Source organism: Chanodichthys erythropterus, chromosome 12, assembly GCF_024489055.1.
Source record: "Chanodichthys erythropterus isolate Z2021 chromosome 12, ASM2448905v1, whole genome shotgun sequence".
NCBI classification, from domain to species: Eukaryota; Metazoa; Chordata; class Actinopteri; order Cypriniformes; family Xenocyprididae; genus Chanodichthys; species Chanodichthys erythropterus.
In genome coordinates, this window is record NC_090232.1 from 44,282,880 (window position 1) to 44,303,208 (window position 20,329).

At 39.4% G+C, this 20,329-nt stretch overlaps 2 protein-coding genes across 3 annotated transcripts; one reads left to right on the forward strand and one right to left on the reverse strand.

Annotated features, from left to right (window-relative positions):
• Positions 1–266: 266 nt before the first annotated feature.
• Positions 267–7,712, reverse strand: taf5l (TAF5-like RNA polymerase II, p300/CBP-associated factor (PCAF)-associated factor). 2 transcript variants are annotated; one of them, XM_067403183.1, is made up of 7 exons: positions 7,599–7,712; positions 6,303–6,444; positions 6,110–6,214; positions 5,829–6,016; positions 4,134–4,280; positions 3,579–4,007; positions 267–2,719 (listed from the first exon to the last, which is right to left on the reverse strand). In XM_067403183.1, the coding sequence occupies exons 2-7, from the start codon at positions 6,439–6,441 to the stop codon at positions 1,922–1,924; spliced, it is 1,806 nt and encodes a 601-aa protein (XP_067259284.1). In that variant the 5' UTR covers positions 6,442–6,444; positions 7,599–7,712; the 3' UTR covers positions 267–1,921. The 2 variants fall into 2 exon arrangements, with proteins under 2 accessions (XP_067259284.1, XP_067259283.1); XM_067403182.1 differs by having other exon boundaries at positions 5,829–6,022.
• Positions 7,713–8,621: 909 nt separating this feature from the next.
• nup133 (nucleoporin 133) lies at positions 8,622–20,329 on the forward strand. Its single transcript, XM_067403259.1, has 26 exons — positions 8,622–8,860; positions 9,660–9,775; positions 10,950–11,053; positions 11,130–11,234; positions 11,642–11,773; positions 12,118–12,288; positions 12,372–12,527; positions 14,105–14,175; positions 14,252–14,399; positions 14,485–14,635; positions 14,722–14,879; positions 14,973–15,064; positions 15,159–15,316; positions 15,855–15,949; positions 16,037–16,261; positions 16,345–16,464; positions 16,753–16,852; positions 16,970–17,221; positions 17,311–17,444; positions 17,924–18,082; positions 18,311–18,446; positions 19,187–19,305; positions 19,395–19,475; positions 19,561–19,634; positions 19,739–19,827; positions 20,009–20,329. Exons 1-26 carry the CDS (start codon positions 8,733–8,735, stop codon positions 20,143–20,145), a joined length of 3,411 nt encoding a protein of 1,136 aa, XP_067259360.1. The 5' UTR covers positions 8,622–8,732; the 3' UTR covers positions 20,146–20,329.

Consider the following 20,329-nt stretch of genomic DNA (forward strand, 5'->3'; position numbering starts at 1 on the left):
ACACTCTTCTGGAGCAGTAAGCTTGTGTATGTGTGAGATAAATTCAGCCACACTGGCCGATGGACAGGCTTGTCAGGTTGGCGTCACACCCATCAAGAGCAGAAACTGGTTAGGGTGAAAGCGGCCACGCCTGTTAGTGAGGAGGCGGATCGGCTGCTGCTTGAGAACTTTACTATGGTATTACTGTACTACAATGGTAATAATCAGATTTGCAACATCAGAAATGAGATCGGGACACCCATGAAATGTTACAAAAATATATTTACAAGTATCAGAATGATGCAAAATCATTTCTTTTGAAGGAAACAAACAATACAAAATTCTTTTTTTTCTTCACAGTTCCAGACAAACATCCCATGATTGTGTTGTTGACCACCAGGGACACAAAAAGATAGTGCTCGAGATGGAGGAACTTGACTTAATTCAAGGAAACTCACATCATCTATTCATCCATGAGTTACTCTGTTCAACAGGCAACAAAAGACAAAACTGTCATCTAAATTATTCTCTTTGTTGTAGCACAATTAAATCTCAACTCTTGATGAGAAAACCTGTTAAACTCAATCTATAGGGAACTTACTCTGGGTAAATGGCATGTTAAATTGATGTGAAACAAAACAAGGATGTATGCATTGATGGTTCTTCATCAGGACTGCTGAAGTAGAATACTCCTGTTCATCTGGCTTCATGGTGAAAATCCAGAGGAACAGTGTTGGATGTGCTTTCTGAACATGGGCCATCAACAAAACAGCAATGCCACAACGTAAATGAGCTGAACTGAAAAATCCAGACAAGGAAATAATAACCTAACTTGTCTAATATTTACATATATATGAACACAGCAGGCTGAACCTCTGACCTCAAGAGGCATTACCACACATCGAAACCAAAAATAAAGCAAAACATCACCAACATTCTGGCTTTACAAAACACACAAGGGTGAATCTCACAAAACCTGTCATGAACATGTGCAGGATATTTCACAAGAAAAAATAAAATATATTTTGTGCAAAGAAAATTAAGACTCTTAGTACCATTAAGATTGTTTGAATTGTGACCATTCAATCACATTTGCCAACCAAATTCTTAATGTAATAATAAATATTTACACATCAAGGTAGTATTTGTTGTACTTGTAGAAAAACTACAGTGCATTATTATGAACTTAATAAATAATAGCAGAGTTTTTAATAAATGCATAAGTACAATTCATTCACAATTATTGCATTACACCATTTTTTTTTACTGGGAAATATTCAGAAGCATTAAAGTAATGAGGGTTATGAGCTTGATTTATTTAAATCAGATTTCACCAAATACCACCATGATAAACACTTGACCATTTAAATATCTTCTTTTTTTTATTACAATTATGAGAACTTGGAAATGAGCTTGTCATAGAAGTAACGTCACAATGCAAACAATCTTAAATGGTACTATAAGGTTTAATTTTTCTAACGTAAAATATATATTTATTTGATTTTGGGATGAAACATAATGAAGCTTAATTCAGCCATTGAATAAAAAATATATATATAATTGTGACATCTCACAATTCAGACTTTTTTCCTCGCAATTGCAAGTTTACATTCGCAATTGTCTTTTTTCTCAGATTTATGATATAAACTTGCAACTGCAAGTTATTAAGTTAGAAATCTGAGATAGAAAGTTGCAATTATAACTCAAATTCTGAGAAAAGTCTTTTCCCCTCAGAATTGGACTCCATAACTCGCAATTGCGAGTGAAAAGAAGTCAGAATTGTGATATAAACTCACAATCATGAGGGAAAAAAGTAAGAATTGTGAGACAAAAAGTTTTATCACAATTATTGTTTTATGAGTCGTTTTATTCCGTGGCAGAACCAAGCTTCCATAGAAATATGCCCTAGACATGATTTGCTGAGATTGACCCCCACACACTCTCACTGTTCCTGTTTCTCCAGCGCAGTGCCCGTCACCAGCAGCAGGTTACAGGCCATGAACTGCACATTGAGGATGTTGCTAGTGCTGCCCGTGTATTGTCCAATCAGCTCGCTGCTGGAGCCGTCGGTGGGGGCGGTGCCGTGGGCGCTGCGTATGTCCCACACTCGCACGGAGTTGTCCATGGAGGCGGAGGCCACCAGACTGCTGTCCTGGCTGAAGGAGAGGCTGGTGATGCTGTCGGTGTGACCGCGGAGGTCTTTGAACAGGCTCCCGGACGCCAGGTCCCACAGCTTCAGTCTCTGGTCCTCTCCGGCCGACGCCAGGTACTTCCCGTTGGGCGAGAATGCCAGCGAGAGCACGGGGCCTCGGTGCCCGGTGAACAGCCTCACGGACGCCCCCTGCTGCGTGCTCCACAGGCGCACGGTTTTATCCGTCGAGCCTGTCGCCACGTAATTGGAGTTGGGATGGAATTTGACGCAGTCGACGTCAGAGAGGTGGCCGGCATACAGGCGGAGCGGATACGTGCGTGCGAAGCTCCAGAGGCGAGCGGTGCGGTCGTGAGACGCCGTGGAGAAGTACAGGCTGCAGGGACTGACGTCCACGTCCCAGACGGGGTAAGCATGGCCGCGGTACAGGACGGTGTTCGTGAAGCTGTTCAGATCCCAGAAGCGTACAGTGGAGTCCTCCGAACAGGACAGCAGACCGGAGCAGTCTGTCAGGAACGCTGTGCGGTACACGGGGCCGCTGTGAGCGCGCAGGGTCTTTATCTCACTGCCTGAGGCATCCTCATCATCTGCCTGATTAGAAACAAAAATATATGCCAATGACTTGGGATGGATGAAAACACATTAAAATAATTAATATATTAGCAAATATTGTAGAAAAGAATCTCTATTGCAATGCAATTAATCTGAAGTGTGATTTTGGACCAATTAAATTCTGATATATTTACAACATTACAGTTTATGATATATTTGATATTGTGTTGATGATACAGAAATAATATGAAATTACATTTACTCAAAAATTACTACGGAAATCATTTTGTGGCATTATTCAAGGCTTAAAATTGTATAAAAACCAACTTCGGTACCAAACTGTTACGATACCAGCATTTCTGCCTAACATTTTGAGTGCTGTTGAGCGGATTCTTAAACTTCTGATTGGCCATTGTGTTCACATGCTCAACAGATCTTCACCGAATGCTTACACAGATACACACAGGAGCATTTGAAAGCAGGCATCTATTAGCATTGTAGCCAATCACAGACATATCTGTTGAGCGTGTGATGGCCAATCAGAGGTGTTTAAGAATCCACTCAACAGTGCTCAAAATTTTAGGGAGTAAAAAAAAAAAAAAAACCTGTCAAAGACTATTGTAAATTATTATGTATTTTACTTCTTTATTTTACTTAAACATTTTAATCTACTTGACAAAGACTGTTTGGTCAACATGAGGGTGAAATAAAACCCTTGTAAGCCATTTTAGAACAAAAAAGGGAGACATACTGAAATTCATCAAAAGACTAAAAATATCCAGACACAGTTTAGCTCCTAGTCCTATCAAGTATCATCAGATGTGCACAAACTGATGCTAATATGAATGAATACACCATCAGCTACCCAAAGCAAGAGAGACTGACAGCTGTCACTCACCTCCTCCTCCAGCACATCACAGGCGAGTCTTATTTTAGACACATCGGCCCTGTGAGGCCCCGCCTTCAGCTTCCTCGCCCGCAGACTCCATAGCTTCACGGCAGAGTTATCGAACCCCGCTGCCAGCAGACGGCTGTCCGCCGACACCTCGGCCGTGTTCAGCAGCTGATCCGTGTGCTGGAACGCGTAGAAACAGACGGTGGTGAGCGAAGGCGGACCTTCTCGCACGCGCTTTATGCAGTCCTGCAGCGCTTCCAACGCCGCCTCGTTCTGAGGTAACCCTGCTGTGACCTCTACACGCTCCGTCCCCTCTGACCCATCCACCGCAGCCCATGTAGTGGAGGAAGAGGAAGTGGAGGTTGTGTTTCCTGCTCCTATCCCGGCACCGTACAGCTGGTAGTCGGTCCGGCGTGCTGCCGTCACCTCCACCTACGAAAAGACAGGTATGATAACTATGACAGGTATGACACTATTTACAAAGAAAACAAAGACTAGGTCGAAGAGGAAGACGACTCCTCTCAAATAGTTTTTGCAGGTGTTCTGGGCTGATCATACCTGCACATGCGTGCTGAGCACCCAGCAGATGGCGCTGTTGTCGTCACTCTGCAGGTAACGCAGCAGGTAGCTGTACGCTTGATCCGTCAGGTGCACCACATACTTGTGATCCAGGAGGGAGCAGAGTTTAGGGTTTGAGGTCACATCCTGTAAGAAAAAAAAAAAAAAAAAAGGCTCAGCAAGCTAGAAGAAGCATGACAACTTCCCTTCTGGCTTGGAGTACTGCATGCAATGTGATCTATTTGACCTATTTCTAATTTGGATGTTCCAATCATTTTTAATTTTTTGTTTGTTTATAATTTAGCACCATAACAGCTATCACAGAAACTATAGAAAGTATATATATATATATGCACAATGTATTTTTTTTATCATTTTTTTTAAATTAGATTTACTTTGAGTATTTATTTTATTAACACTCAGCTGTTCTATTTACTTTGATTTACATATGTGTGTAAATTCACCTTTGCATCATTCTAATATGATGATTAGTATTTGTTAGAAATATTTGTTATTACTATCAATGTTGAAAACAGTTATGTACTTTTTTTTCAGTTTTTTTTTCAATTTTTTTGAAAAGAAATGAAATAAATAATACTTTTATTCAGCAAGGATGCATTAAATCAATCAAAAGTGACAGTAAAGACATTTATAATGTCACAAAAGATTAGATTTCAGATAAACACTGTTCTTTTGAACTTTCTATTCATCAAATAATCCTGAAAAAAAAATATTGTACACAAATATTTTGTACATCTGTACACATTAAATGTTTCTTGAGCTGCAGATCAGCATATTAGAATGATTTCTGAAGGATCATGTGACACTGAAGACTGGATTAACGATGCTGAAAATTCAGCTTTGCCAACAAGAGTAAATTACATTTTAAAATATTTTCAAATAGAAAACAGTAATTTTAAATTGTAATAATTTTTCACAATATTACTGTTTTTACTGTATTTTTAATTAAATAAATTAAGCCTTGGTGAGCAGACGAAACTTCTTTTAAAAACATTAAAAATCTTACTGATCCCAAACTTTTGTATATATTTATTTATAGCGATTAATATTATAGCAGTTTGTTTACACAATGTGTGTACTGTGTATATTTATAGTTATATATAAACATACACACATGCATGTAAATATTTAACAAAAATTATATTTATATATAAAATATTTATAAGTTTGTGAAAATAACAAAAATCATAGATTAATCACATCCAACATAAGAGTTTATATATACAAATATATTTATATACTTTTACGTTACTTGCGATAAATTGATTAATTTGTTATATAAAGATATTTTCACAAACTGACTGCTTTTATTTTGTAAAATGGTAACTGAACATTACTCACATTAAACAAAATGAGGTCTTGTGACAAAGTAGAATACTGCAATTGTTTGAAATGTTATTTTAGCAAAATTTAAACTGTTTTACTATTTTATAAAATAGTAGGCAGTATACAAGTAACAATTAAGATCAAAATATGTGCATGTGGTGTGTAACTGAAGCTTAATTGATGTGTTTAATCACTTTTGTCCTGCCACAAAGAGTGATGGGAAATGTTTGGTCTGTATCATAAACCAGCTAAATAAACAGCATAAACCAACAAGAACCAAACAAAATGTGTGCAAATTAAGTGAACCGTTCACAACTAAAACAGTTTTAAACAGTAAAAGTATCAGACCTGCAGTGTGAGGGCTCCTCGTAGCAGGTCCACGATGGCTTTCTGCTCGGGGTCCTGCTGGAAGAGCGAGTGGAAGCGCCCGTAGAATGAGTCTACCGCCCCCTTCAGGCCACATCGTGCCATGTCCAAGTGCAAGTAGAGGAAGAGTGGAAACAAGATGCCGTTCACCTCCTTCACTAACGGTGATTCTGCATCTGAGACGAAGAGAACGGTGGTTAAAACTACAGCACTTCCTGCTATGGATTAGAGCATTATGTGTGTTTGTGATGAGCTCATCTCACCCTGCAGGAAGGAGCGCAGTCTGGAGAACTGGGTCTCATACTGCTGAGGGTCTGACTGACACGGGGCGGCGGACACCACATTCGCACAGCTGGACTCCGTCTGAACTGCACACGGCAGAAAGAGAGAGAAAGATGAGCATCGCTATTACTGTCATTCAGGGTTCATTTAAGTAACAACATGAAGTTCAGTCACCTGTCAGACTGGCAGCCATCTCCTCAGCGGACTGGGAGAGTTTGGCCCCCTTCAGAGAGCCATCGGTGTCTATGTACTGTCTCCTCTTCAGGTACTGGGTCACCGCGTACTGGATCTGCTCCGTCCGGACCCGCTTCATCTCCTGAAGAGGGCGCATAACATACACTGTGAGTCACGCATCTCCAGTCACAACATACAGACTAATGCATGAATTCACATTATTCATTGGCTGTGTCTCAAAACATCAGATCAATCTGAATGTTTGATTCAATTTTAGGGCATCATAAACATGCATGCTTAAATATATGATTCACTTGTAGAGAATCATATGCATACCTGAATATTTTATTAGATTTTAGGGAATCATAAGCATGCTCCATCATTTGATATGCTCTAAGGGACTCATAAATGTGCATGAATATTTGATTCAATTTAAGGGCATCATAAGCTAATTTAATATTTTTTTATATTTTAGTGAATCATAAGCATGCTCCATCATCTGATATGATTCAAGGGAATCATAAGCATGCATGAATATTTGATTTGACTCTAGGGCATCATAAACTAATTGAATATTTGATTAGATTTTAGTGAATCATAAGCATGCTCGAACATTTTATATGATTCTAGGGAATCATAAGAGTGCTCAAATATTTGATTCAATATTAGGGAATCATAAGCATGCTCAAATATTAGATTCAATATTAAGGAATCATTAATGATTTGATATGATTCTAGGGAATCAGAAGTGTGCTCAAATATTTGATTCAATATTAGGGAATCATAAGCATGCTTGAATATTTGATTCGATTTTAATGCATCATACGTGCGTTTTAACATTCTATTAGAACGTTCGACTCTCCTTTGATCATCATAAGCGCGTTCGAACTTTCGGTTAATTTGCTCGGCGCGCTCAAACATTCGAATCAAACATTGGACTGAACGTCTGAGTATCACAGGCATATTCGAACATTCTGTTAGATTTCGGGTTATCAGAGGCGCTCTCGGACTATAATGCTGCCTAGAAAGACAGCTCGTTAGCTGTTGTGACACATTCACAGCTGGTTACTGTCCGTGCAATGCAGCCAAGTCAATGGGAGTCGAGCAGACAAGCCAAAACACAAATCAATTCATTAGTTATCCTTAGATAAGATTTATACATTTAATGAATCATGAACGTCCAAATATACGCGCGGCCTCTCATCATCACACTTCTGCACACTCTGATCTCAAATACACCCAACTCATCCCGGTTTATATCTGTTTTACAGTTTAGAAAACATTTTTAACACCTACTGCATAATCCGTATATGACAGTCCGAGAGAAAAGCACTCGTTTAAGCCATAGATAAAGTGTTCAGGAGAAGACAGCAACTCCCCACCGCTGCTCCATTGGTCGCGCGCACTCTTCTTCTGCGCCTCCGCTGATGGCGCGCTGAGCGGCTGGTGCTGCACTGCGCCCTCTAGCGCATCGACCGGATCAAAACTCTTCCGTCTCGGACATGTGTTGAAGTTTGAAGCTGAAAACAGAGAGGCATATTAAATTACATGTATTATAGAATTTAATATTGTAATTATATAATAATAATAGGCCTATTTATTACGCATTCATTTTAAATTAATGACTTTAGGGTGCAATTCTTGCTACTTAAAAATACATTTACATTGTTATTACATTAAATTCACATTCAGACTGTTAATAAATTGCACATATATAAAATAAACAAAATATGTATAAATAAAAAAGTAAATAAAGACAAGTGGTATAAAGTCAGTGTATATTAAAAAATGAGAGTAGTTTAAAGTACATAAATAAAGGAGAAATTATATTTAATATCATACTACAATTTGGTGCACACACACTTGTGTTATTATAATATGCACTAGTTTAATATTTGCCTATTTTAATTTAATTATAATAAAACAAAATCGGTTTTAGAGTGAAGTGAAACTACATTTCCCAGTGCGCTTGTCCTTTAAAACTGACCCAAGATTAAAACTGTTTTACTATTTTAAAATAGTAGGCATTATAAAAGTAACAATTAAGAGCAAAATATGTGCACTTGGTGTGTGACTGATGCTTAATGTATTTAATCACTTTTGTTCTTCCACAAAGGATGATGGGAAATGTAGTTTTGGTGTGTCTCATAATAAACCAGCTAAATAAACTAGCAAGCAGCCAAACAAAATGCATACAAACTGAGTGAACCGTTCACAACTAAAACATATTTTCAAGTAATGGACCAGATTTATGTCTCAACACACTTCATCCCACAGAGATCCGCAGCATGAGCGCATGCGCATTTGAATGACGCACAATGTGTGCGCTTGACTGAAGTGAGCGCGCGGTAAAAGGGCTTTCCAAAGTTTATCGCGTTTCGTGGCCTCCGAATGAGTTTCTGAGCCTTGTAAACAGAGCGTCGGCCCAGTATGTTTTCTCCCCGCGGCACACCGAGCTCAGGCCGCAGACAGGCGCCTCGGACCGGCGGTCGGAAGAGTGTGAGCTCCGTTCAGCCCGGGCTGCTGTTCTCTCCACGCCGCTCCGCTGTCGCAGCCAGGTAAAACAGAGTAAACACACACAGGCTTTTATATGTCTGTTGTATACATGTGAATTTGATCAAGAAGCTTGAGAAACCATTAAAATTTTTTATTCTTCAACAAAAAAGCACCTATATATTCTCGTGTGACATAATACCATGTTGGATCATGATGTAAACACTATATAAATATGGTAATCATTAAGTATCATGATATATATGTATCGAGTTACCGTCTGATTTACTTACTTATGTTTTGTAAAGTATTCAATCTTTCAATTCTGCAAATAATTAAATTCTTGTATTAGTTATTGTTTGTATTTTTTTTTTTTTTTTTAGAAACTAGCAAATTAGTCTAGATTTAAGGCACTTTTATGATTGCAAAACATTTAAAATTACATAATACTAATATATACAAACATTAAATTAAACTCTGGTAAAGTTGGTTTTATATTCGCACATTCGGACATCTGTATTCAATAGTCTTGTTAATCACACTAGATTGGACATTCAGTGGACATTCACAAGTAAATATGCCATTAAAACAATACTTGCCTATTTTGATTGACTGTGAAAAATGTTGTAAGTTGACAATCGTTGGTTGTCAATATCATGTCGCTGCTTAAAATTCGCAAACATTAATTTATTGCACATTTATTGGAAAGTCTGAATTTATCAGAAGTCCCAATGTGCGAATATAAAACTAACTTTACCCAAGTTTAAATTAATACTTAACATGACCAGTTTCCATAATACACAAAAAAGTTTACTTTTTTTTTTTTGAGCTGATTTGTGAGAGCATCTCTCTTCTTTTCTCCAGATCTACTCCCACACGAGTTCAGAGTCATGCTGTTGTTGATTCGTATAATTTCGACGTTCAGACATTCGGATCATCTCTACCTGTCAAAGTCATGGAGGCACTGACCATGGCTGATGGTAAAGATTGTCTTTGGTGCAATATGTAATATTTTTGCAGTAAAATATCCAAAAACCACTAGGCCAGTGTTATATATTTTGTTTACTTGAGTACTTACAATATCCCAAATGTTTGCAACTATTTGTAAATCGTGAGAAAATTGCAATTGTAACCAAGGCTCTGGGACGTGTGAGGAGTCGCCTGTCAATGGTGTCATACACACGTTACCCTCGGTTTCCGGTTTTATTTTGTAGAAACCAGGGAAACACCAAAGACGCTTTAATATTTACATGTTTTAATAGGCAAGGGAACAACAGTTTGATATATTTATAGACAGAAAACTAATTGTTATATAGCTCAACACGTTTAGTCTTATTGTTTAAATCAATTTTCTTGATGTTTTGTGAGTACCATTCTTTACCGTGCCTCAGAGAAAAACACTATTTTGTGAAGTAGCTAACATAGCATAATCAGATGCAGCTTTATTTTTAGTAACAGTAATACATAATTTTCTCCATCATACAATATGTTTTAAAATTAATTGCATGCCATTTATCAACACAAGCCATCCAGCATTTAATATGATAATCTAAAATCGATCTATCTTACTGCAGTGTGTAACAGTGTCTCACAGTAGCCGCCGAGCGAACGCATATCGTAATGATAAAACATAATTTTCAACACTCTCAAATGTGTCTAATATGATAAACAGAGCTGCGTTACCTCATACTCATGACCGGGAAAGTGGAAGCGGTGCCAGCGACTGTGGCATAATAAAAGTTCTGCTGCTCGTGAGGCGTGTGTTGTGTATCGCTCCAGCTCCTTGTTCAGCTCCCACAACACTCGCTCCTGCTTTGCTTCATACTACAGTAACGTTAATAATCGCAATCACATGATTTCTTCCCGAGTCCTATCCCTATTCTTTTGCACCGTCCGTTGAGGTGAAGACCACATGTCCCAAAATTCCGCTCTCAAACTTGCCGTCATCAAGCTACACCTTTGTTTTGAATAGGCTTCTAGCGGACAGAATTATTACATACTGCACCTTTAACTTTACATAGAGCCTGTGTCTCAAAACCTGGCAATCTGTCTACTTGGGTGTCATTTTGGGCATAAATGTATTGGACAGATCACTAGGTTTTGAGAGCAGATCCAGTGGATGTATCTCGATGTGTGACGTTGTGTCTATTGCAGTGGATGATCAGATCTCTGTGAAGGTCGAGGCCTCCGGTTGGGCTTGGATGGTTTGTGGAGAGCATCTGATCGTCTGGAAAGTGTCTCAGACGTCTGTGGCAAAGGTCAGAATGAGACACTATTTTTAAACACTGCCAGTTTTAAGTTTTATATGAAGTTTATGCTTTGCTGTCATTGCAGCTGTCGGTGTGTAAAGACCTCCAGCTGCCCTCCAGTGAGTTTGCATACAGTGCTGATCTCATCTCCATCAATTCCTCCGGTCCGCTCAATCTCGCAGCCATACAGGTGAGATCTTGCGAAATTATGAAACAAATTAGATTCAGCTATAAACCAACTCTAAAGAAGATTATTCAGCTTAATTCAGTTTAAATTCGGCATGAAACAGAAGTTGTGATAGTCTTTTCTTCTCTATTTTGACGTATATCCCAGTGGAAGACATTTTAATTAAAAATTATGAGGCACATGAAAAATAAAAAAATTATGTGCACATATAAATCATTTATAACAAATACTGCAATATTCTATTAATAAACAAGAATTGTCATTTTGATTTCATGGTGACTTTAAGGTTTGTTCTCAACTTATAGTGTCAGTGCAGTCAAATCCATAATATTACTGAATATAAAGTGTGTTTTAAAACCCATGATGCAATTTGTTTAATGCAAACATCAACGCAAATGTGTTTTTCAAAGACCATCAGTGCTTTGGCCGTGTCTCCGGACGGCTCGGCCCGGTTCTGGCCCAGTCTGGCTCACGAGGGGACTTACACTGAGATCTCTCTGGACCTGGGCGGACACTTGTGCAACTATGTCACAGCTGTTAAGGTGGGCAATCAGGCAATATAAGAGTCCTATAAGAAGTCCATATTGATCAAAAGTACAATAAAATCAGTAATACTGTGAAATATCTTTAAAATAACATTTTTTATTTGAATATATTGTAAAATGTAATTTGTCAGCATCATTACTCATTACATCATTTTATATATATATATTTATATATCTATATATATATATATATATATATATATATATATATATATATATATATATATATATAATATGCATGCACCTGTTTGTAGAAATTGTGCTTGTGTAATATCCTTTACTTGTTTTATAGGATTATAGGACTTCTGTTCTTCCATGAAGTGTTTCTCTTGCTCTTTCAGGGCGGTAGTTTCATCATGTCATCATACCGTGGACACCTGCTCCGGCTCAGTCCGGATTCCTCCGGCAAACTTCACCAGAGGCCCGTGCAGCAGGGTCAGGGGATGCTCTCAGGGATTGGACGCAGGGTTTCCAGTCTGTTCGGCATCCGCGGCCAGCCAGCCGACCTCACGGTCAGTATGGTTTGATCTTTACAGGTGGATGCAGATCATGCTTTTGATTTGTTCACGCAGCGACAGGCTATTTCTCTCCGCAGGTGTTCAGTGTGTTGTGGGTGAAGGAAACCGGTTGTCTGTACTCTCTCAGCTCTTGTGGCATCAGTAAATGGGAGGTGGATGAGAACGGTGAGACGCAGGTGTTGAGCTGGAGCACCAATCAGATCATCACAGACAGCATCACCGACGCCATCTGGGTCAGAAACATTTACTGGAAGCTTTTAGAATTATATAGAAATGAGCTTTTGTGATAGAATTCAGGTCCTTGCACAGAAGCAGAGCCGAATGCTTAAAGGGATAGTTCACACAAAAATTAAAATTATCCCATGATTTATTCACCCTCAAGCCATCCCAGGTGTATATGACTTTCTTCTTTCAGACGAACACAATCTGAGTTATATTAAAAAAATATCCTGACTCTTTCAAAGCTTTATAATGGGAGCGAATGGGGGGCCTCATTTTGAAGCCCAAAAAAACACATCCATCCATCCATCATAAAAGTAATCCATACAGCTCCAGGTGGTTAATAAAGGCCTTCTGAAGCAAAGTGATGCATTTTTTAAAGAAAAATATCCATAATTATAACTTTATAGACTCTAATCACTAGCTTCCGGTAACGATTGTATGCGCATTCATGAGAAAGTCGAGTTCCGGCATAGGATGTGGGAGTATCATAAGTTTAGACGCCTCTTTTGGTTTAAACAGACAGGGCTGGGCAACAAACTCAATCTCCTCTGACTTTTCTCTGTAAAATTACGTCATGCCTCAGGTCAGAGTTCTCTTTTCTGGAATCGTCTTGCATAACAAAGCCAGTGATTCTAGTTTATAAAGTTTTAAATATAGATGTTTTTCTTATAGAAACCCATTGCTTCACTTCAGAAGGCTTTTATTTACCCCCTGGAGCTGTATGGATTATATTTATGATGGATGGATGTGCTTTTTTGGGGTTCAAAGTCTAGGGTACCATCTATAAAGTTTGGAAGAGACAGTATTTTTTTTAAATCTGATTGTATTCGTCTGAAAGAAGAAAGTCATATACATCTAGGATGGCTTGAGGGTGAGTAAATTATGGGATAATTTTCATTTTTTGGTGAACTATCCTTTTAAAGGAGTCATGTCATACAGAACATTGTTTTTATTATATTATTAAATTTTATATGCCAAAACAGTCATTTATTTTTCTTTCATGGCCATTTCTACCTATTTTCTGACTCTACCTTTTCTTATAAATGTAAATATTTTTACATTAATTTACACTTTTTTTTTTTTTTACACAAGTGAAATGAGCAACATAGCTGTATATATTTATATAATCAATTTTGGGCTTGGTAAGATTTTTTCATGTTTTTGAAAGAAGTCTCTTCTGCTCACTAAGGCTGCATTTAGTTGATCAAAAATAGCTAATTTCTATGTGAATATTTTACAATGTAATTTCCTGTGATGCAAAGCTTAATTTTCAGCATCATTAGTCCAGTCTTCAGTGTCACATGATCCTTCAGAAATCATTCTGATATGATGATTTGATGATCAAGAAACATTTCTGATTATTATCATAAATGTTAAAAAAAACTGCTTAATATTTTTGTTGAAACCATGATTAAGTTTTATTAGAATTCTTTTACAGCATTTATTTGAAATATAAATCATTTTATTACGTCTATACTGTCACTTTTGATCAATTTAATGTGTCCTTGCTGAGCAAAGCATTCACTCTTCCTATGAAATGACACATATAGTGTGTGTGCTTGTGTGATATCCTTTACTTGTCTTATAGGACTCGGAAAGCAACTACTCAGAGATCAAGAAAGGAGTGAATGTCTCATATCTGGACATGCAGTACAGCAAGTGAGTTCTGAATATCATGTTCAAATTAAAGTAACATACATGCCAGCATTGACAGCTAATGCTCTGTGTTTCTCAGTGCAGGGCTGGTGGTGTTGGCGGCAGCATGGCATCCGGGTGACACTCCATGCTTGGCATATTTCTGCTTGGTCACTCTTGGAGAAAGTGCAGCGCCCTCCCCAGACCTGCTCACTGTGGAGGTCACCAAACACAACCCGCCCTTCCAGGTACATCCTTCAACCATAGTTGAATCATCTGAATGTGAGCTTCAGAATACAGCTAAATGAACTCTGCTCTGGTTTTGTCCTTCAGAGTGAGGAAGAGCTGCAGAAGACACGTTTGGTGTTGCCCGAGCCGTCGAGTCCCGCTGCGTACCTCTATAACGAGGAGCTGGTGTTCGCCTGCAGCACTGGAGCTGGACGCGGAGGTCTCGCAGAGGAGAAGATCTCCTTCAGCGCTCCAGGTACATTCGTCGGATTGCGAAAACAAAGCGAAGGAGCTAGTTTTCCTCGTGTAGTCTGCCTCATGTTTGTTGTGTCTGTTCTCCAGGTGATCGTATCCGTGGTGGTGGGGTGTGTGCCGGTCTGCCAGTGTTTTTCTCTCAGAACAGCGGGCTGGTTGCTGTTTTAGCAAGAGAAAGCCCTTCCCTCCTGCCTGAGACTATGGAGGATTCACTCTGCACCTCGGTGGCTGGACCTGGACCTGAGGTCTGGAGTCAATATACTTAAAGGGGGCATCATTTTTTTCCAAGTCAAAATATAAAAATATATTTATAAATGAAATATGTTTTATGCTTTCAGGGCACTCCGTTAGAGACGCCACCCAAAATGGACATGGTGGCACAGGAGGACAAAACTAAACTGCTGAAACAGGCTTTCTTACAGTTCTGCCGGTGAGTTTCCTTCACGTCACAGACGTAATCTCTGCAGCTGCTTTTGTTTATGACTGTGTAGCTCATGGATCATCTGCTGTGGTTTGATCTGCAGTCATGATCTGGTTGGTGCTCAGAACATGGTGGACGAGCTCTTCCCCAGCGACGGAGAGGGAGGTGCAGAGCTGGATGCCGTTGTGACCCAGATTGATCTGGATCTGGTGGACGACTACCCTGCATGTGACCCCCGCTGGGCTGAGTCTGTTCCTGACGGTAAGTGATGAGACAATCTTTCATTATGGACCAATAAAGGAATTCATCGCAACCGTCTTAAAATGTATGCGAGTGAATTAAGAAAAAATTAAATATTTCTTACATCAATGAAAGTTTTTATTTTTTTTTCATTATTTTTATTAATAATAAACCTTTTAATGCATCATTAATTGCATGAATTAAACAACATATGTATGTATGCTTGCATGCATGTATGATAACAACATACTATTAATATTATTACTATTTAATGAATTTTTTATATATTTAAAAAACGACTATATATATTCATTGATTCATGCACTCAGATCATTTTAGTAGCATATATTTGTAAAACAATTTCCAAAGTTTTTTATATATATATATATATATATATATATATATATATATATAATATAAAGCACATATATATGTATATGTATATGTGCTTTGTCACATGGAGTTTGAAAGACAAACATATAAGTTATATTTAAGAAGGTAAATTTGTTAGTTTCAAACCCTGGTTAATTTGTTCACGATTGTGTGTTTTGTCCTGTAGAGGGCGCTGGATTTACACTGACGTCACTGATCCTGCTGCATCAGTTGGAGGATAAGATGAAAGCTCACCGCTGCCTCATGGACTTCCTGCTTCAGGTTCCTCAATAGCCACACAATCTATGACAGTCGACTCATCCTTCACACAGAATTCAGCAATGCCTTTTCTCTCTGTCTGCTCTACAGACAGGTCTTCTAGACCGCCTCACTTCCACAACGGTGCGCTCATCCCCGATGGCAACACGGCTCTTGCTGTGTGAACATGCAGAGAAGCTGTCGGCCGCCATCGTGCTGAAGAACCATCATGCCAAGCATCCGGAGCTGGTGAACACAGCCATCCTATCAGCGCTGAAGAAGAACAACACCGAAATACCATCCAACCTCACACCCGCCGACGTGTTCTTCAGAGAGGTGCGAGACTTCAGCACCTGTTCATCCAACTCTAATGTAGAATATGTAATTCTCCCTGATTTATCTCATGTTTATCTCTCCAGGTGTCTCAGATCTCCTCCATCTTCGAGTGTCTGTTGGATGAGGAGGAAAAAGCTTTAAAAGAACATCCAGATGCCTCCAGGTGGGCTGAGGTGGTGCTCAACGTCAATGACATTGTCAAGGTGCCCAGCTTTTTTTCACCTATTCATTAAATCATGCACTCACACATTGCCAGTAGCATGAATATTATATATAAAATTCATCCCACCAAAGTGGATAGGAGTGACTGCATTACACTGCTGAAATCCACCTGCATTTGGTGGTTTGGGTGTTAATGTCAAGCCCTGCATGGGCTTAAAGCTACATAAACTCCCATTTCCAAATTCATGAGGTCCAAGAGAATATTTCGGATCATCTTCCTGGTCCCTGAGTTTGTGAAATGAATAATCATCATGTTTTGTGTGGTGAAGGATATGCTTCAAGCAGCAGCACAGTACCGAGAATCCAAAGCATCTCTGTACAGAGCACCGGAGAACTGCAGCCCTGAGCCGGAGTACATCCCATGGACAGGTACACACACACACACTACTGAAAGGACTTCCTGTGCTTTTTCTGACCACTGTGAGCTGTAAGCACTTGAAGCTCTCCATCAGTTTGGCTGTCATAGCTTGTCCATCTTCATCTCAGCCTCGGGAGGAGTCGGCGGTGTTCGGACCGCCATCACAAGGCAGCACGAGATGATCCTGCACGCGGCGTATCCTCACGCAGACGCCGAGCTGCGCGCTGTCCTGAGCGAGCAGCTGGTGGCGCTGTTGGACTCTCTGTTAAGTGGTTACGTGGCTCAGCTGACGTCTCTCCGACGCTCCGGACAACAGGACCGCTACGACACGCTGGAAAACGAGTACACGCAGAAACGCTCTGAGCTGCTCGCACCTCTCTGTGAGTTATTTTTGTGATTGGTCAGTTTGCATGTCGGTCAGATGGTCTCTTTCTGTTTAATACATGTGTGTTGTCTGTGATTCTCCCAGTGGAGTTGGGTCAGCATCAGTGGGTTGCGGCGCTGGCGGAGAAATACTGTGACTTTGACATTTTGGTGCAGTTGTGCGAGCGGACGGATAACCAGAGCCGACTACAGCAGTACATGGTCAAATTCGCTGATCAGGTAACAAACCCAAAAACATACATCACTGTTCAAAGGTTTGGGATCAGTACAATTATTACTTTTATTCAGCAAGGATACATTAAACTTTCTTTGCAAAAGATTTCAGTTCCAAACAAATGCTGTTCTTTTGAACTTTCTATTCATCAAAGAATCCTGAATCTTTCTTGAGCATCAAATCATCATATTAGAAGGATTTCTGAAGGATCATGTGACACTGAAGACTGGAGTAATGATGCTGAAAATTCAGCTTTGATCACATGAATAAATTACATATTAAAATATATTCAAATATAAAACAATATTTAACTTTTTGATCAAATAAATCCATCTTTGGTGAGCAGAAGAGATTCTTTCAAAAACATAAAAAAAAATCTTAACTACCTCAAACTTTTTATTGGAAGATATGCATTGTTGCAAAACTAAAATCCCAGTTGGGTTACAGTACCTGTGTCAAATGCGTTTACCTCTGTTCCCTGCAGAACTTCGCTGACTTCCTGTTCCGCTGGTACATGGAGAAAGGCAAGAGAGGGAAGCTGCTGTCTCAACCAATAGCAACACACCAACAGCTGGCCAGTTTCCTGCAGGCTCACGATCACCTCAGCTGGCTGCATGACATACATGTGCAGGACTATCAGAGAGTAAGAGCACCTTCTTAGCTTTTCATTTCTTAAACAACCATGTTGGAAGACACATCATGGCCATATTCCAGGATGACAAAGCCAAGATTAATCAAGCGCAAATTGTTAAAGAAAGGTTGGGAGGGAGCATGAAGAATCATTTTCACACATGAATTGGCACATCTGAGTCCAGTCCTAGTCCTTGGGATGTGCTAAAGGGATGTGCTAAATGCTTTTTCTTCACGACAGGCCCATCGTACACTGTACAGTCAGGCCAACACAGAGACGCGATACTTTAGCAAGAAGAAGACCCTGCTGGCCCTCAGCAAACTCACGGCTCTCACGTCAGACATGCCTGAAGTCGTGCACCGCAGACAGCTCACCGGTCAGTAATGTGCCTTCATATGAGTATAGAAGCCATAATTACTGTTATCCATCAGCAGGAAATGGAAGTTGCAATGGCCTTGTCTTCTCTATTGTGATGTATATCAGAGTGAAACAGCTTTGCAAACAAGAACAAATGTAGGGTGGGGCTTGATTTTGTCCATGGTGAATTGATTGGATTGTTGGGCTATTGGTGGATCTCATGTGAGTGACAGGTTGCCCCACCTGCACACCAGTAAACATCATCAGAGAAGAGATGATGCTGCAAGAGGGAGGGGAAGGTCTTTTGATTAAAGATTATGAGGCCCATGAATTTAAAAAAATGTGCACTGATAAATCATTTTTAATAAACTGCAATATTCCGTTAAAAATGTTGACAATTTCATGTTGACTTTAAAATCTGATTTAGTCCATATAAAATGGATTGCATATTTATTTTCTTTTTTTGTCATGCATTTTTAGTGTTAGTACATCAACAAAATGAGGAAAAAATGATGCACGGATTGTAATTGATGATTTTTGCATTTTATCCTTTATGCGTAGACACAAAGAATGATGGGACATGTAGTTTTTGCTCAGTATGTCTGGCCTAATGATTAGACCATTGGGCTGTGATGCTCATGCAGGCCACATGGCTTCAAATCTTACCTGCATTCCCCTCTCTCTCTTCCCAAATCTTCTGAGCCCGTGATTATTTCATCTGCAAAAAACTTTTTCTGAAACATAATTGTGTTGTTGTAGATATAGTGGAGCAGGAGAGGTTTCTGCTTCATCAGGAGACTCTTCCTAAACAGCTGCTGGATGAGAAGCAGATGAATCCAGACATCATGCCTCTACTGAGACCTCGTGACCTCATATATGTGAGTAACGCACATTTGGCTGCAGTTTGTCATTTCTTCAGACTTCTTCATCCTCATTTCTCTTTCTTTATTTCTCTCTTTTCCTCCAGCTGTACATCTGCGACGAGAACCGTGGAGCCAACGAGTACGACTTTAAAAAAGCTCTGGATCTGCTAGAGTACTTGGAGGAGGTATCTGTAAATACACAAGACAGCGTTTAAAAAGAAGTTACTTCTCCAGGCACGTATGTTTCTTATATGTATTCATCACCTGTAGGAGGATGCGGTTGATGTCGATGCCCTTAAACGAGAGATCTTCAGTAAAGCCTTAAAGAAAGACTGGAAGGAGAGGTGAGCATCACGAAACTCACTGAAATGAGATTAGTGTGGGTGGATGTTTCATTTTACTCAACTCTAATGGTCCTGCATTGACTAACTGGTTGATTTGATTGCAGCTGGTCAGCTTCTGACGATAATGATGATCCTCTAGAAGCAGCCAGAGACAGCACTTTCGTCAAGATCTTACAGAAACTTGTTCAAGAAGGTATGGTTCTAGAAGTTTGTCTTGAGGTTTCAAATGGTTTAGGGCTTTTTTGAGATTTGATTTGAGCAGATAGATGATGTGTAAAATACAGTATCTGACATTCAGAGCATAAAGAACCTTCTTTAGTACATGCGAGTCGCAGTGAACTCAGTAAGAGTGTGTTTTGTGTTTGTGCCCACAGGTGTTTCTCTGCAGTCGTACCTGCCTGACGTGAAGGATCTCCTGCAGGAAGATGAGCTGGAGAGTCTGAAATCTAAGCCGTACTTTGAGTTCCTCCTGCGAGCCAATTATGAGCACTACCTGAAAGCTCAGATATGATTTCTACTTTGTGTCCTTGTTAATATTCCAACTTTGTTTTGTACTGTTCAGTAAAAAATATTGAATTTGAACTCCTTTTCTGAATAAAATGTATTTCTGTAATTTACAGTCAGATCATTTTCAATGGTTTTCATTTGCTAAAGGACAAAAGACATCTTTACACAGCTGTTTAAGGCTGCTCTGT

What these genes read in the sequence shown, in the direction of transcription:
- taf5l (XM_067403182.1), bottom strand. Translation starts at nt 6,441, where the DNA reads ATGAAGCGGGTCCGGACGGAGCAGATCCAGTACGCGGTGACCCAGTAC. An exon ending in ACTGCGCTCCTTCCTGCAGG is followed by an intron (nt 6,023 to 6,109) that starts GTGAGATGAGCT and finishes TCTTCGTCTCAG; the next exon opens with ATGCAGAATCACCGTTAGTG. An exon ending in TGCTCAGCACGCATGTGCAG is followed by an intron (nt 4,008 to 4,133) that starts GTATGATCAGCC and finishes GTCTTTTCGTAG; the next exon opens with GTGGAGGTGACGGCAGCACG.
- nup133 (XM_067403259.1), top strand. Translation starts at nt 8,733, where the DNA reads ATGTTTTCTCCCCGCGGCACACCGAGCTCAGGCCGCAGACAGGCGCCT. An exon ending in TCATGGACTTCCTGCTTCAG is followed by an intron (nt 15,950 to 16,036) that starts GTTCCTCAATAG and finishes TCTGCTCTACAG; the next exon opens with ACAGGTCTTCTAGACCGCCT. An exon ending in TGCTAGAGTACTTGGAGGAG is followed by an intron (nt 19,476 to 19,560) that starts GTATCTGTAAAT and finishes CATCACCTGTAG; the next exon opens with GAGGATGCGGTTGATGTCGA.